Source organism: Anastrepha obliqua, chromosome 1, assembly GCF_027943255.1.
Source record: "Anastrepha obliqua isolate idAnaObli1 chromosome 1, idAnaObli1_1.0, whole genome shotgun sequence".
In the NCBI taxonomy this organism is placed as follows: domain Eukaryota; kingdom Metazoa; phylum Arthropoda; class Insecta; order Diptera; family Tephritidae; genus Anastrepha; species Anastrepha obliqua.
In genome coordinates this window covers 163,193,484-163,210,678 of record NC_072892.1, presented here as the reverse complement: position 1 = coordinate 163,210,678, position 17,195 = coordinate 163,193,484, and the positions used below count along the sequence as shown (strand labels likewise).

The following is a 17,195-nucleotide window of genomic DNA, read 5'->3' as shown; positions in this document are numbered from 1 at the left end:
TAAAGGGCCATACCTTAACCCTTTACAGCCATTAACCATTAACGGTCTGTTATAGAGCCACCTCTAAAAATCTTTTCAGGAGTTAGAAATGACCCGACTTCAAACAAATCTACGCTTCTTTATCTAACAGAAACGCAACTCGCTTTGATTGTTTCGATTTTAAAAAACGCAACATTCAATTGCATGGTTTATATGCAAAGCGAACTTCTCGTGTTCCTAATACGTGTTATTTAATTTTACATTGATATATTATAATAAATGTAGTATGTAATTTATTCTTTGTGTTGGCAGGCAGTACATTTCAATTGACAGCTGATGTCTCGTCATTTCCACTTTGGAAGCAATTGGAAATGAAATAATAAATATTGCTTTCAATCAATTGTCATCATCTGGGATAGCGCCAAGTTGAAGATACTTAGCTTCCGTTTGGTGGGATTATACAATTATACAAATAAACAGAGATGTTAAATAATGATTAGATAATGCTAATGATTGCTAATTAACCTTCTTTTGTGAAATTCTCTAATTCATTAAACATTAGAATTAGTTCAACAAATTCCCATTGGGTTATTGAGATTTTTATTCCAATGGTAAAACTAATTGGAATTAGTTTCCATTAGCAAAAAAAATTGGTTAACCTTTACAATTAAAAACTTAATTGACTTCTGCTAATGCAATTAGATATTCAATCAGCTCGAATTAGAATCAATCAGTTTGATATTTTGAAAAACAAAAAAAACTGAAATATCCATAACATTAATTTCACACATATATGTATTACTTGTGTACATAATATGTACTACGTATATTACATACATGAACATCTATTTAAACATTTAATCATATGTACTAACTGTTTATTAACTAGAATGACCGGGTATATTCGCTTTCAGCAATACGAGCTTTTCAAAAGAAAAGTCAGTCAAGCGACTCCGCCTTGGACTGTTAATAATGCCCGCAAAGGAAAATAGTCGCTCCACAGGCCCTGAAGACGTAAGCGGCGTGTTGCAAAACAGTGCGACAAATAAATATGTTTTTAAGTTAACAGAAATACAACTTTCATTTAGAATATTATATTAAACAATGCGAACACTTCAAACTTTGAAGTTGAAACAAATTGCAGAGCACGTTTATTTATTTACATTTCAAACAATTACCGGCTGAATAACGGTACTTGAATAACCACATGTTTCCACATACAGTGACTTACATCATTATTCGTTCACTTTAATAATTCTTTGCAAAAAATGTAATTTATCAAAATAATTTATTCTAATTCGAGCTAATTAAATATCTAATTGCATTAGCAGAAGTCAATTAGATTTCTAATTGTGAAGGTTAAACAATTTCTTTTGCTAATGGCAACTAATTGCAATTAGTTTTACCATTGGAATAAAATTTTCAATTATCTAATGGGAATTAGTTGAACTCATTCTAATTGTTTGATGAATTAAAGAATATAAACCAATTGCATCAATTGCTTAATCTAATTGGAATTTAACATGTTTGCAAATAAATAACTTAATTTGTCAATAACACATACCCAGTAGGAAAAATTAAATGAACTATGTACTTGTAAACATCATAAAATCAATGCTATTTTAGAGTTATTTGAAACTTTCACCTTGTTATACTAAAATTCAATGACTAGAAAATTCACTACTCAGAAAAATTCTACTTTCTGATGTCTAAAAAATATAAATAATATATAAGTAGTTCCATACAAATTGGCCAGCTCTAATGTACTTATATATACATATATGTACATTCTATCAAAAAAGTACCGTTCAAGTATTGTTCAATTAAAAGCAAAATAATTGTTTAATCATCAAAATGTATTTTGTCGCCTTCAAAATAGACTCCATTCGAAGCAATACACCAACGCCAAAAGCCAACGATTAGTCCGGTCATCAAAGCACCTTTCAAACGCGTTTGAAGAGATCTTATTCAGCTTCTTCAGCGAATTCTCCTTAATGGCCAATCGACTCAAAGCGGCCTGTGTGGAGTGGCAATTTAAGTTTTGGCAAAAGGAAAACGTCACAGGGGGCTAAATCCGGTAAATACGGTGGTTGTTCGATGATAATTATCGAGTTTTTGCTCAAAAAAGTGTTCCCATATGATCCTTGAGAGACGGTGCGTTATCATGGTGCAGGATCCATAAGTTTTATTTCCACAAATTGGGCCGTTTCCTAAGCACATTTTCTCTGACACGTCGCCTAACTCCCAAATAATATTCTTTATTTACCGTAGAACCATGTGGAACGAATTCCGAGTACACAACACCATGACCCAGAATAGAATCAAAGAAAACGAGTAGCATGACTTTCACTTTTGACCGACGATGCCGTGGTTTTTTGGGTTTGGCTCATTTGGATAGCGCCATTCAGCCGTCTGTGGACTGTTTGACTGTTTGCATGTCAAACTCATAGACGTGGGTGTCTCATCACCGGCTATGATGCGCCGGATAAACGTTGGGTCCGAGTTCACTTGCTCAAGCATGTCTTCAGCCACCTTCTTCTGATGAATTTTTTGAAAAAAATTCAACTCTCTTGGAACGAGTCGAGCAGCCACGATTCTCATGCCCAATTGATGATGTAAAATGTTACGAACTGATGCGTGAGACACGCTAGGGTTACGAGCTATCTCCCTCAAACTTAAATTGTGGTTTTCCAGCACCATTTCCTTGGCTTTGTTGACGTTTTCATTCATTGAAGACGTTGATGGGCGACCAGATCGGGGCAAATCTTTCACGACTTCTCGGTCCTCTGCAAAAGCCTTATACCACTCGTAGAACCGTGTTTTTGACAAAGCACATTCTCCTTTCTGCAACAATTTCAACGATTCGGCACACGAAATCCCGTTCAAAACATAAAATTTAAGACAAATTTTTTGTTCGATATTTTTATTCTTAGTGAAAATCGCAGAGCACATCTGCGGTTGGCTGATATAATTAAATGCCAAAAACAAGCTAATTGACAGATCACTCGCAGAGTTTACGACACTATAGAGGACAGACATTCGAACAAAAAAATTTAGACATTTGTATAACGCGCGTTTTTGAATGAACAATTCCCGATATTTTTGAAGTGAAAACTTCTTTAGAATCGTTGGGAGTGATTTGAGACTCGATGAAACGAAAAAGCGACACTACGAAGCGTTATATGTTGATATACGTATATGTGTGTGGCTGCGTACTGCTGAGCCACGCTAGTATAGTGAGTATTGTAGTATGTATACTACACTGCCTATTACTAGCTTTGGTGTTTAGTTCAAGCGTCATACGTATGTATGTTTGTATGTATGAGTACGTATGTGTGCGCGCCTGCGTATTACGGAGCACGGTGAGCGAGAAGGCATTATGTATACCTATACTACACTACCTAATACTTGCTTAGACCAAGCGTCCTACGAATGTTTATGTGTATGTTAGTACGTCTGTGTAATATACGCGTTACGACGCTCATAATAGCCACCGCGTGTGCTGTATTGCGTCCGTATTTTTATATTCGTAAATATTTTCATTTTTAAATATTTACCGCAATTGCAGGCGGTGTTGCAATATACCACAATCAAAATGACGGTGCTCGTATTGTACTCCACAGATAGATCTGAATGCACAGCAACTAGAATCACTGTCTGTTCAGCTCTCTAAAGCGGGAGAAATATATGCATGCGAAACCAGATTGAGCAATGGAAAAACAGTTTTAATTGTGGCAATTTATATTTCACCGAATCCATCAATAAATAGCATCACGGAATTCATTCACGAAAATTTAATAAAGTATACCCCAGAAGTATCGCGGATAGTTAGAAAATATTACGATAAAGTTCCAATGATTTTAAGTGGCGATTTTAACGTAAATTTTGCATTGGACACAGCGGTTCCTTTGATTGACTTTCTCAATACAACATTCAATTTAAAAATGTGTAACAATCGCACTGAATCGACAACACGATCAAAAACAACAATTGACGCGATATTTCAAAGATATGTTGGCAACATCGAAACCAAAGCATGTGTATCTTATTTTAGCTATCGTAAGCCACTCGTATCATTTATTGAAATTGAAAACATTGAGGATGAATAATAATAAAATAAAGAAAATAAAATATGAACTTTATAGCAATATTATAATGAACCTATAATTATCCCGCTCCCAATGCTGCTTTCGTCTCATTCTCTCTCAGTTTGTTTTACGGAAGGTTTCACTTCTATCGCGTCTAACCGTTAGACTGGTATTTTTATTTTGATATAATGTACCTATTTGTTTGACCGCTACCCTCCTCCAATTTGTCGTTTGCGTTGTGATATTGTTCCATAATGAATACATGATGCCGCCTCCGAATTCCCAATGCTCTTTTTGTAAAAAGATTTTCCATTGTATATAAAAAACTATTTTTTTTAATTTTATGAATTATTTTAATTTTGCTCTTTCATCTTTCTATAAGAAATCAAAATAAAATATCACCCTTTATATAAAGGGTGTTTTTTTAGAGGTTAGGTTTACAAGTTGGCACTACTTTTTTCGTAGATGGTCTTTTTGACACCTGTCACTTGATTTATGCTCAGTTTGGTTTGCCATTTCATAATGAATAGACTTACACCTGAACAACGTTTGCAAATCGTGCAAATTTATTACGAAAATAATGGTTCGGTTCGCGCGGTTCGAAAATAATGGTTTTTGTTCAGCGATGAAGCTCACTTTTGGTTGAATGGGTATGTCAATAAGCAAAATTGTCGCATTTGGAGTGAACATAATCCACAAACCATTGCTGAGACGCCGTTACATCCTCAAAAAGTCACTGTTTGGTGTGCTCAATGGGCAGAGGGAATCATTGGTCCATATTTCTTTAAAAATGAAGCCGGCCATAATGTTACAGTGTGAAGTCGCTTGTCTACGCAGATAAGCCCGAGACGATTGACGTCTTGGAAGAGAATATTCGGCGCGTTATTGCTGACATACGGCCCCAATTGCTGCAAAAAGTGGTCGAAAATTGGGCCTCTCGGCTGGAATTTATTCTAGCCAGCCGCGGTGGCCACTTGCCCGAAATCATTTTTAAAACATAATGGCAAACCCTTATCTTTATAATAAAGCTAAATTCTTGGCCATAACATTAAATTATATACGTTTTATTTCATCTTGAAAACCTAACCTCTAAAAAAAATACCCTTTATATATAATTGGCGCGTACACCCTTTTTGGGTGTTTGGCCGAGCTCCTCCTCCTATTTGTGGTGTGCGTCTTAATGTTGTTCCACAAATGGAGGGACCTACAGTTTCAAGCCGACTCCAAACGGCAGATATTTTTTTTATGAGTAGCTTTTTCATAGCAGAAATACACTCGGAAGTTTGCAATTGAGAAAAAACTGTTTCTTAATTTTGGTGTTTCACCGAGATTCGAACCTACATTCTCTCTGAATTCCGAATGGTAGTGGCGCACCAACCCATTCGGCTACGGCGGCGGCGGATGATCGGACTAGGGATACTTTTTTCAATAGGATTTTTTTGACAGATCACGCGTGACTATTGTCAAACTAAATACATAATTTTTAATTTTTGGTTTTTTATTTTTAAAATAATAAATAAGACTTACGCCTCAACAACGTTTACAAATCGTACGACAATCAACGCTCTATGAAATGTGTTTATCGCGCGCTAAAGCCAACTTAAGGTATTCAGCAATGAGGGCCACGTTTGGTTTAATGGCTACGCCATATTTGGGCTGAATAGTAGCTCGAAGCCATTCAGGAAAAGCAAGTACAGCCCTTATGGGCTGGAGGAATCATCGGCTCATATTTCTTCAAAGGCGAAACTAGCGCCAATGGAACAGTAAATGGTGAACGCTATCGTGCCATGATCAACGACTTTTTGATGCCGTATACCGGAAATTGAAGCCCGTGATATCCACAAAATTTTGTTCCAACAAGACGGCGGTCGGCGCTACTTGCCATATAATCCGCGAAACAATGGATTTACTGCGTCGTTGTTTTGGTGAGCAATTTATCTTTCGTCTCGGACCATTGGATTGGCCAACAAGATCGTGTGATATCACACCTTTGGACCTTTATTTTTGGGGGTATGTTAAGTCTAAATGCTTTGTTTATCCACAAAGCTTCGATTGAGGCATGGGAAGGCAACATTACTAAAGTTATTCACAATTTAAAATCCGATATTTCTAAATTGATCAGCCTATATATCTTATTTATCTCACTTATATGAGTAGATTTGTATGATTTCTAAAATATACGCCAAAAATGGCTAAAATAGTGAAAAGCTTAGGCATAGATTTTTCTGTACGGTAATTCTTGTCTAAGGATTTCTGAAATCTCGCTTAGAATCAGTGCTCTGCTTACCTCATTTCGCTCACTCTAAGGTTCATCGGTCATATGCAATTAATTAAATACAGATTACATTTTAATATTTAGTAACTTGATTTTAATTGCCATAAACATTTCCTATTCAATTAATAATTATTAATTTTTCGTTATCACAATCAAAGGCACATCAACCCACTCGGTCAGTTACTATCGGTCAGGCACAAGTTAAAGATTTGACTGATTAGTTTGACAATGCATCAAACAAAAAGCGTGCAAATATATGTACACGAGTATAGTATTTGTTTTTGCTATGTATTTGAAATTAACATTTGCAATCTTCGCATGCATTTCGCGCTGATATAACAAACAAAACCACATTCGCTCAGGCAATTACAACTCAGTCCGTTAGCGGCATTTAAGCGCGCAGTGATACGAACCAAATCTAACGAAAATTCAAAATGTTAACAGAAATTTTATTGTGCATTTGTGCAGTGATTTGCCTGTATTTATCATACAGCTATGCTGTTGGACGTCCTGAAGGATTTCCACCGGGTGTGTTTTCTCTTTGTTTTTTTGAAAGACTTATTAGTATTGAAGTTCGTTTTTTTTTCAAATTTAAGGACCTCCACGCATCCCACTATTCGGCAGTTATTTATTCATGATGCTGGCCGATATGAAATATCTGCATAAAGGCGTACTGAAATTCAGCAAATGGTATAAATCGGATATTGTGGGTTTTCATGTTGGCCCCTTTCCCGTTGTGGCTGTGCATAATGCCGAAGGTGTCAAGGAGATATTAAATAGGAGAGAATTTGACGGACGCGCTCAAGTGTATCTCGCGTCAATGCGAGCGCCAAGTAATGAAGTCTTAGGTAAGTTTAAAAAATTGATGAAAACTGAAATGTAAAGTAGTTTTTGAGGTGTAGAAAACTAAAGCTGGCGCAAGATTTTCCTTTGTACTAAATTATGCCACGGCACTGTGGCGAACAGTTTATAGCCCTATTGAACTAAAAACTATTGTGGATTCACCATATAAATAATTTTTATTGGATTTTTATATAGATTAATTGAGTTTGAAAATACACAAACCATACCTAAGGGAATTTACTGGTCGTTCCCACGACAGTCGATTCTATGTTACTGAACGACTCGGATTTACAATCGGCCGAAAAGTGTCACCTCAGCAGCATTCCTCGTACATGTTACAACAAAAATAAAACAACAAAAATAGTAAAAAAAGCAGTAACAACAACAATAATAGCAACAAAAACAATAAAAACAGTAACAAGAAACAATAACAAAAACAGTAACAGCAACAATAGCGACAACAACAATAATAATAATAACGCAAACAATTTAAAAAAACAGTAACAACAAATATGATAACAACACAAACAATGAAAACAGTAGCAAAAAAATAGCAAAAACAGTAGCAACAACAATAGTGACAACAACAATAATAATAATAACAACAACAACAAGAATAATAACGGCAATAACAACAACAATAACAGCAACACGACCAACAATAACAACGGTTTAACTTAGCGAAAAAGTCCATCTAAACACAAAAGTCATGCCTCAAAAAAAACAAATATTTCTAAATCACTTTAAGTGATAAAAACAGATCTTAAACCCACTGGGACAATTAAACAACAACAGTTCGGAAAAAAATTAAAGAAAAAACTATTAAACACGTTTTTTACAATTAAATTACAATTTAAACAACTGCGAAAAAATTTCCTTAAACCTTTCAAATGTTTTGAAAATATAAAATTAGTAAAATGAAGTCAATCAATCTCACGATTTTTGTAGTATTTATAAATATTAGAACTAAAAGTGATTTGTGAGAAAACGAAAAGCCTTGAATAAAAAAATTAAGTTTCCAAATAAGCCAACCTCAACGGGAAAAACCAAAAAGAAAAACAACTTATAAAATATGACTAAAACCTTTGCTGAAAGTCTATTAAACCATATTTGCAAGCTCCTTTGGGAATTGAACTGAATTTTGATTTCAATTTAATTTCGATTTTATTTTTTACTTGTCAGTTTAGTTCATTTACATTGGCATTGGCGTGCAATCTCTCTTCACACAAAAAAAAATCGGTATTGTTTTTCCATCGGAACTATAAAATTTATTATATTTTAAGACAGTCGCCAAAGAGTTACCTGAGCTACCACGACTTGAAAGTACTTCCAAAAATCTCATTATTTTGATTCCTTTTAAGCATTAGGTGATATTTTGCAAAAATATTTTCAAAAACAAATTTTATTTCAACGAAACCCTCAGCCGAATGGTCGGTGCGTGAATAACATTCGGTAATGCATGGCGCATGAAAGACCAAAATAACAGAAATAATTTTTTTTCTGATCTCCGAGTGTGCCTCTACTATGAAAAAGCTCCCTGTAAAAATCATGTGCCGTTTGAAGGCGTCATAAAACTGCAGCTCCCTCAATTTGTGAAACAACATCACGACGCACACCACAAATTGAAGGAGGGGCTGGGCGAAACACCTAACAAAGGATGTAATTTTTTTTAATTTTTTTTTTATATCCTTGTTCACCCCAGTGGGGAGCACAGGGCCTTGACAAGACTATTCTATCGTACCATTTCCATTGTTCCATTTTATTTATAATAACTCGACTTTTAGACTTATTTTGAAATCGGTTCAGCTGGCGTAACTGTCAATAAAGGGTTTTCCAATAAGAGGTGTTAATTTGATATTCAAAGAAAAATGCTATTTTTTAATATAAATGATCGGATGTTTATTTCATTATGGTATGCCGTTAATAGTGGAAAATAACATCAGTCAAATGACCACCACGACCACGCTTACAGGACAATATCCATTTCATGAAGTTTCCCATAACCGAATTGCAAAGTGGCTGCCCTATGTCCTCGATAGCCTTACGAATTCCACCTTTGAGGTCTTGAATCCACCCTGGGCTGTTGGCGTAGACCTTCTCTTTCACGTGGCCCCAAAGAAAAAAGTCACAAGGTGTTAAATCACAAGATCTCGGTGGCCAATTGTGATCATCTCTTCGAGATATAACACGGTCCGGAAACTTTTCTCGTAAAAGATCAATGGTTTCGTTGCTTGCGTGGCACGTAGCGCCGTCTTGTTGAAAATAAACGTTGTCCAGATCAATACCATTCACTTCCGGCCATAAAAAATAACAATCCTATTCAAAATAACACCTGTTATGGGAAACCTTTTATTTTTTTTTAATATTTTGGTGAAAGTTTAAAATACAAAAAAAAGTCTATAATTCAGGTGAAACAGACATAACTTGATGGGACACCTTAATATACATACATACACCTGTGTTCAAAATAATAGCAGCTCAATATTGTGACCACTTATTTCTTTTTTGTTTTTTTTTTTTGTATACTTTTAAAATATATACTTCATAGTACAACAAAAATAAAATTTCAAACTTTGTACGAAAATTTGAAAAAATCAATAAATCTTCAATAAATAATACACTTTTTAGTCAGCATTTTCGAAAAAATTGAGGGTGTATAGTTTTTAGCCTATTAAATTTTGGTGTAACATTTTGCCATTTAAAGTGGCATTGATATTTGAGAATTTTTTAGATGAGGGTGTCATGCGTTTTCTTCCATATAACGGATATTCGAACTTTTTTTAATAAAAATATAAATAAAGGGTGATCAATTAAGAGCTAAGGGATTTGAAATTGAAATAAAATAACAAAAATTCAAATTAATTGGGCAAATCTTTATTATTTTTGTGTAGAACCATTAATTTATTTTTTTTTAAATAATTCCTTTCAAATGTTCGCAACTGCGCCATAATTCGGCCATTGGAACCAAATATTGTGTAGAGCACGGGCTTCGATTTCCAGCATCAAAAAGTCGATGATCGGGGCGCGATAGCGATCGCCATTCACTTTACATTGGCGCCAACCTCGTCTCTGAAGAAATATGGGTCGATGGGAGATGTGATTTTCCAGCCCATAGGCCGCATCAAGCGGTTGTTTTCAATAGATATATTGACTGTTTTTGAATGGCTTCGGGTTGCTCTTCAGCAATTTTGCTTATCGACATAGCCATTCAGCCAAAAATGAGCCTCATCGCTGATCGCCATAAGTTGGCCGAAGTGCGCAATGAACACTTCTCACAGAGCGTCGTTCCTCGTAATTTAATTGTGCGATTTGTAAACGTTGTTGAGGCGTAGGTCTTTCCATGATGAAATGTCAATGAATACTCATAAAAATTATGTATTTAGACTGACAGTAGTCACGCGTGATCTGTCAAAAAACGCCTATTGGAAAATAAATAATATAATAATTATAAATAAAAAATAAATGAATAGTCAAAACTTTATGATATGTCGCGCTGCTATTATTGTGAGCACAGGTGTATATATATATATTTTGGCGAGTTTTATTATACGTAATTATTTCCGAGAAGACTTAAGGAAAGCAAGCTCGTTAAGTGCTTGAGAAGTGGAAAATGTGTTTCATCGATATTAAAATAATATTTTAGCGAATTATTCTGCATCCAACGAGGAATGTGGTGTAAGATTTCAGAAAGAGTTTGATTCACGAAATTCTATTTAGGATCTATACTAAATTTTAATAAAAACAAAACATCTTTCTCTACTCTCCTTCGCTCGTTTCAGGTATTTTCTTTCGTGAAGGTCCCATCTGGAAGGAGCAACGTCGCTTTGTACTGCGCTTTTTACGCGATTATGGATTCGGTCGTCGTTTTGACGAACTAGAATCGGTCATCCAAGCAGAGATCACTGATCTTTTGGATCTTATACGCAATGGACCACGCTATCCGCACGAACATGAATTGTCCAAACCGGGAGGATACAGAATTTATCTACCAAATATACTCAGCCCTTTTGTAGCAAATTCATTTTTCCACATTGTCATGAATGAGCGACATTCACGCGCGGAACAAGCGGATTTACTGCATTTGGTCAAAATGGGTATGCAATTTCAACGCAAGGCCGACGATTATGGTAAAATGTTGAGCATTATGCCATGGATACGTAATGTCTTTCCGAAAGCGAGCTCTTATGAGGCGCTAATGGAATCAAATGTTGCCGTCTACAAATATTTTGAGAAAATCGTTGATTATCATTTGCGTACCTACGATGAATGTTGTGAGCGAAATTTCATTGATTTATATATCAAAGAAATGAGGAAAGAGCACGAAGAGGGGCGCACAGAATGTTACAATCGCGAACAGTTCATCATGAGTTTGGCAGACTTTTCTTTTCCTGCCTTTACAGCTGCTGGCGCACAAATGGGTTTTCTCATACAATATTTCCTCTGGTATCCGGAGGTGGTGAAACGTGTGCAAGCGGAAATTGATGCGGTAGTGGGAAGAGGACGATTGCCAACGCTGGAAGATCGTAAAAATTTACACTACACTGAGGCTACATTGCGAGAGGGTTTGCGCATTGAGACTTTGGTGCCATCCGATTTGCCACACAAAGCATTAGTCGACACGGAGTTAATGGGTTTTAAGATACCGAAGGTAAGGGGTGTTTTTTAACTTTTTTGTATAATGAATATAAACAATTTCTATTGTACTAAATTCTAGGATACAATTGTAATACCGAGTCTCTATGCCTTTCACTCGGATCCACGTGTATGGGGTGATCCGGAGAGGTTCAGGCCTGAACGTTTTTTGGATGACAATGGGAAATTGTGCTTGAAAAAGGATATTTCACTGCCTTTTGGTGCTGGTAAGTAAAGTTTCTAAATATGTTTGTGTAAGGTATTTTCATTCTACATTTTTTTATACAAATTTTCTAGGCAAGCGTCTTTGTGCAGGCGAAACTTTTGCTCGGAATATTATGTTCTTAATGACAACAGCTCTGTGTCAGAATTTCAACTTTGTCTTGGCTCCTGGTGATGAGTTACCCGATTTGTCCAAAAACTACAGCGGCCTCTCTATAACCCCACTCGATTTTTGGGTGCAGTTAGAGGAAAGAAAGTAGTTTATGTTACTTAGATTTATTTTATTGTTACTTAAATTTACAAATTGTTATATTATTTTAAAAAGAAAGTCTGAGAATGCTTGAATTTGTATTAGCAAAGTTTTAGGTGGGGTATGAAAACCAAATATGTACATAGCAACATGCAGCAGAAGTTATGAGTAGAAATTATCGTAGAAATAACCTTATAATAAAGTTGTTATAAAAAGAAATATATCTTATAAAACAAAAAATTAAAAGACATAAAAATTAAGAAACATAAAATAAGGATGAAAATGAAACGATTACATTCTATCAAAAAAGTACCGGGAATTGTTCAATAAAACGCAAAATATTTGTTTAATCATCAAAATTTATTTTGTCGCCTTCAAAATAGGCTCCAACCAACGCCAAAAGCCAACGATTAGTCCAGTCATCAAAGCACATTTTAAACGCGTTTGAAGAGATCTTCTTAAGCTCCTTCAGCGAATTCTCTTTGATGGACTCTATCGACTGAAAGCGGCGTCCGCGGAGATGCAATTTAAGTTTTGGGAAAAGCAAAAAGTCACAGGAGACTAAATCCGGAGGCGAATACGGTGGTTGTTCGATGATATTTGTCGAGATTTTGGTTGAAAAAGTGTTCACAATATGATCCTTGAGAGACAGTGCGTTATCATGGTGCAGGATCCATAAGTTGTATTTCCACAAATTGGGCCGTTTCCTAAGCACATTCTCTCTGAAACGTCGCCTAACTCCCAAATAATATTCTTTATTTACAGTCGAACCATTTGGAACGAAATCCGATTACACAATACCATGACCCAGAGCAGAATCAAAGAAAACGAGTAGCATGACTTTGACTTTTGACCGACTTTGACGTGGTTTTTTGGGTTTCGGCTTATGTGGATAGCGCCATTCAGCCGCCTGCCGCCTGTGACTGATTTGCATGTCAAACTCATATGCCTACGTCTCATCACCAGTTGTGATGCGCTGGATAAACGTTGGGTCCGAATTCACTTGCTCAAGCATGTCTTCATCGTCAGCCACCTTCTCCTGATGAATTTTTTAAAAGAAATTCAACTCTCTTGGAACGAGACGAGCAGCCATGCGTCTCATGCCCATTGGTGCATGTATGGTGTAAAATGTTGCGAATTGATTCGTGAAGCACACTAAGGTCACTAGCTACCTCCCTCAAACTTAAATGATGGTTTTCCAGCACCATTTCCTTGACTTTGTTGACGTTTTCAGCCGTTGAAGACGTTGTTGGGCCACCAGATCGGGGAAAATCGTATACGACTTCTCGCACCTTTGCAAAAGCCGTATACCACTCGTAGACCCGTGTTTTTGATAAAGCACATTCTCCTTTCTGCAACAATTTTAACGATTCGGCACACGAAATCCCGTTCAAAACACAAAATTTAAGAACAATTTTTTGTTCGATATTTTTATTCTTAGTGAAAATCGCAGAGCACACCTGCGGTTGGCTGATATAATTAAATGCCAAAAACAAACTAATTGACAGATCACTCGTAGAGTTCACGACACTATAGAGGACAGTTGTAGCAACATTCCAGCAAAGAAAATTTCGACACCTGTGTAACGCGCGCTTTTTAAATGAACGAGTTCCAATATTTTGACAGAATGATAAATATGAATATTCTTCTTCACTTCAATTCTGCCAAGCTCCAAATATTCAATCGCTTTTGGTGTTGTTGTAGCAGTTTACCAATCCCTATTAAGCGCACTGAAGTCATCGTTACTCTCATCTCAAGTCAGGCCAGGAAATATGCTGATTCGACGGAGAGGATCTAGAAAAAAAGGAGTTTCAGATAAGTAGGTTTAAGGATGCTCATGAATAAATGGTTAGTGTCGTGCAGGGTATCTTCACGTGCCTTCATTTGTTGAGTATGTCAAGGTCGATTCTAGATAGGCAGGAGTTTAACCTACTACAATATCCGGAACGTAATTATAAGGCCCTCATCATACCCGTGCTATCCTTTACGATGGCAACATTCGATGAGGCGGCACTTGGAATGTTTCAGAGAAAGATTCTGCGGAAGATTTTTGGACCTTTGCACGTTGGTGACGGCGAGTATCGCAGGCGATAGTACAATGAGCAGTATGAGAGCTTTAAAACGACATAGACATAGCGCAGCGATTAAAGATCCAGCGGCTTCGTTCACTGGGACATGCCGTCTGAATATCCACAAACGCTCCGGCTATGAAAGTACTCGATGTGATACCAACTGGTGGTAGCAGAGAATGAAGAGGGCCTTCTCTGCGTTAGAAAGATCAGGTGGAGAAGCACTTCGTTTCATTTGATGTTTTTCGCGCAGTTAGCGCGAGAAAGTAACGACTGGCGCGCTTTGTTAAACTCGGCCAAAATCGCTTAAGCGGTTATCGCGTCAATTAAGAAAAAGAAGAAGAATTATGCCAAAGAAACGCAGCTCTCATGAGTATGCTGAAGCTCTTTGTTTGCAATAGGTGGTGGTTGGACTCCGATAACGACATTCGAAGGACTGGAGTTCATAAAGGTGGTAAGAAAGTAATGATGGAATGTCGCTTATGGTCTGTCTATATAATGGGAGATCCAGAAATTGTCGAGTGTAGTTTTGGATCTCGGTAGTCATGTCACGCACTTGATATGCCTAAGAGGTAGCTCAGCCTCCAGCAAGTGCATACAGCGGAGGTTGCTACGACAACACTGGGAGCATAGATCCTGAATAGGGGACAACAAAAACATCCCATAGCCTTTCTGATTGCAACAGTTTGGCAAATCTGAACCATCATCTACTGCGTATCATTACGCGACTAGAAGGGCGCTGCAAGGTTTAACAAAAATTTAGTCCAGCCAGGAAAGAATCTCAACGCTCGAATTGAAATTAATTGTAATTAGTACAGTTGATAAAATTGCGATTGCTGCAATGGAACAGATCCTGCAGAGAATTGTAATTAAATTTTACTAAATTTGTTCTGCGCATTCTCATAAAAGCTGAGCATTTACATAAAAGGCACTCAACTGCCTGCAGCCATCGGACGTGGGCGCCAATATCAAGCCTGGATGTCCGCTTGAGATCGCCAGAAATCAAATAAGGTTGGTGCTTTACTAAAGGTCGCGGAAGTGTTTCGAGCTTGCATGGCTCAACTTATTGGATTGCTTAACTATTCTCGAATTGGTGGTGAAAGACGTCCGAGACAAACTGGCTCACCAAATATCTGAAAAAATTGCATTGAAAGCGGGATGTTTTACTAGGCTCCAAAAGAGGCCATTATGCGGTAATTACAAATACTTCTGAGTGCAAAACAGTTGGTAGTCCGAAAGATCCTAATCCATTTGGAAGCTGTCGGCTAAACTTCACTTCAAAACATGACTAAAAACTTCACTAAACAAAAGAGTCTGTGAAATTCTAAATATGAGTGCAAATAATCAGCGCGCTACCTGGTAGTAGCTGAAAAAAGCAAATCTTATTGTGTATAAAAGATGAGAAATATTTAATAGCAACAACAAGCATTCTCATTAGGGGGTTATATACAGTTAGAAGACCGAAAAAAAGCGAATTTTCCAGAACTTTTTCTGAGAAAACTCTTAAACTTATTGATCTAAAAATTTTAACACATATTATGTCTTCTTTTAGCTGTGTTTTTAGACTTAGTATTGGTAAAAATATTTATTTGGAAAGGAGCTACAGCTGATCTCCGGGAGTTCCTCTCAAAAAATACGTTTTGCAGTGACCACTATACCTCTGAACTGGATCCTCTGAAATTAAAAAACCAAATGGATTTCGTTAAAATAATGTTAAATCTAGTAACAAATCGAAGGAATAAGCAAAATCATTTTTTTTTTTGACAAAATGGCGGTATCTCAAAAAACCAAATCAATTTTTGACCAGAATTTCAGGCTTAAATTGTTAAAAAAAAAGAAAAATGTTTGTCGAAGAGAAAAAATCTTCGATTAATTACTAAAAAATATATTTAAGAAGCTCGAGTTAAAATTTGAGACTAATTGGTTAAGCCGTTTTCAAGTAATGCTGTTCACCGACTTGATTTGTGCTTTCAAGCACTCTAAAACGCCTTTTCAAATTTGCTTGTAACTTCGAAAATATTCACCGGAATGATATTAAATTTTCTGTGGGTATTCTCAAATATATGTACATTAAGAAAATAAAATAAAAAATTTAAGTCTTAAGATGTCTTTAGGCAAGGCAATTATTCGAGATAAGCGTAGTAGCAGCTACGAGATCAAACTGAAAATAACGCGTGCATATGTTTACCACCTGAATCCTTTTTGGATAAACCTAATTTTACCTCTTTAGCTTTCATATTCTGCTCACTCCGATTTATAAGAAATAAATAATTGTCGCGTGCATTTCTGTTAGGTGTTTGGTCGAACTCCTCCTCCTATTTGTGGTGTGCGCTTTGATGTTTTTCCAGAAATGAGGAACTTTTTCAAGGCTTTTTCAAGGGGACCGCTATTATATTCATACCTACGGTTTAATAGGCCTGTAACTAAAAGCCCGCAAAGTAAATAGGCCTCTTCAGGGAAAAGAAACCTACATTTATCGGCTGAAGAGGTTCCTCAAATATTTTCATAAATTAATTTACAATAGTCAAACACTCCGGTAGAGCAAAGACTCGGGCTCTAGGCTACCTTGAAAACAATTAAACCACAGTAAACCATGTGCACACGATAACCACTCATTATCGTACACTTTTACAATAAAATATGAGTATATTACAAATAATAAACTATAATTATATTATTTTTAATAAGCTATAAGTATCAGCAGTATTGGATTGTCAACTAAGTAATTGCGGATTTCACTCATGCAAGGTTTCAGTTGAATTTTTCGTCATATTTTGCTTTTATATTTCCGCAAAGGGAAAAACGCATCGCAAGCTCATAAAAAGCTCATAAAAGAA

General features: G+C 36.3%; 1 protein-coding gene across 1 annotated transcript; it reads left to right on the top strand.

The window, feature by feature from the left end:
* Window positions 1-6,711: 6,711 nt before the first annotated feature.
* On the top strand, window positions 6,712-12,648 carry LOC129253404 (probable cytochrome P450 304a1). Its single transcript, XM_054891765.1, has 5 exons — window positions 6,712-6,870; window positions 6,939-7,190; window positions 10,965-11,833; window positions 11,900-12,044; window positions 12,115-12,648. The coding sequence occupies exons 1-5, from the start codon at window positions 6,777-6,779 to the stop codon at window positions 12,297-12,299; spliced, it is 1,545 nt and encodes a 514-aa protein (XP_054747740.1). The 5' UTR covers window positions 6,712-6,776; the 3' UTR covers window positions 12,300-12,648.
* Window positions 12,649-17,195: the final 4,547 nt, after the last annotated feature.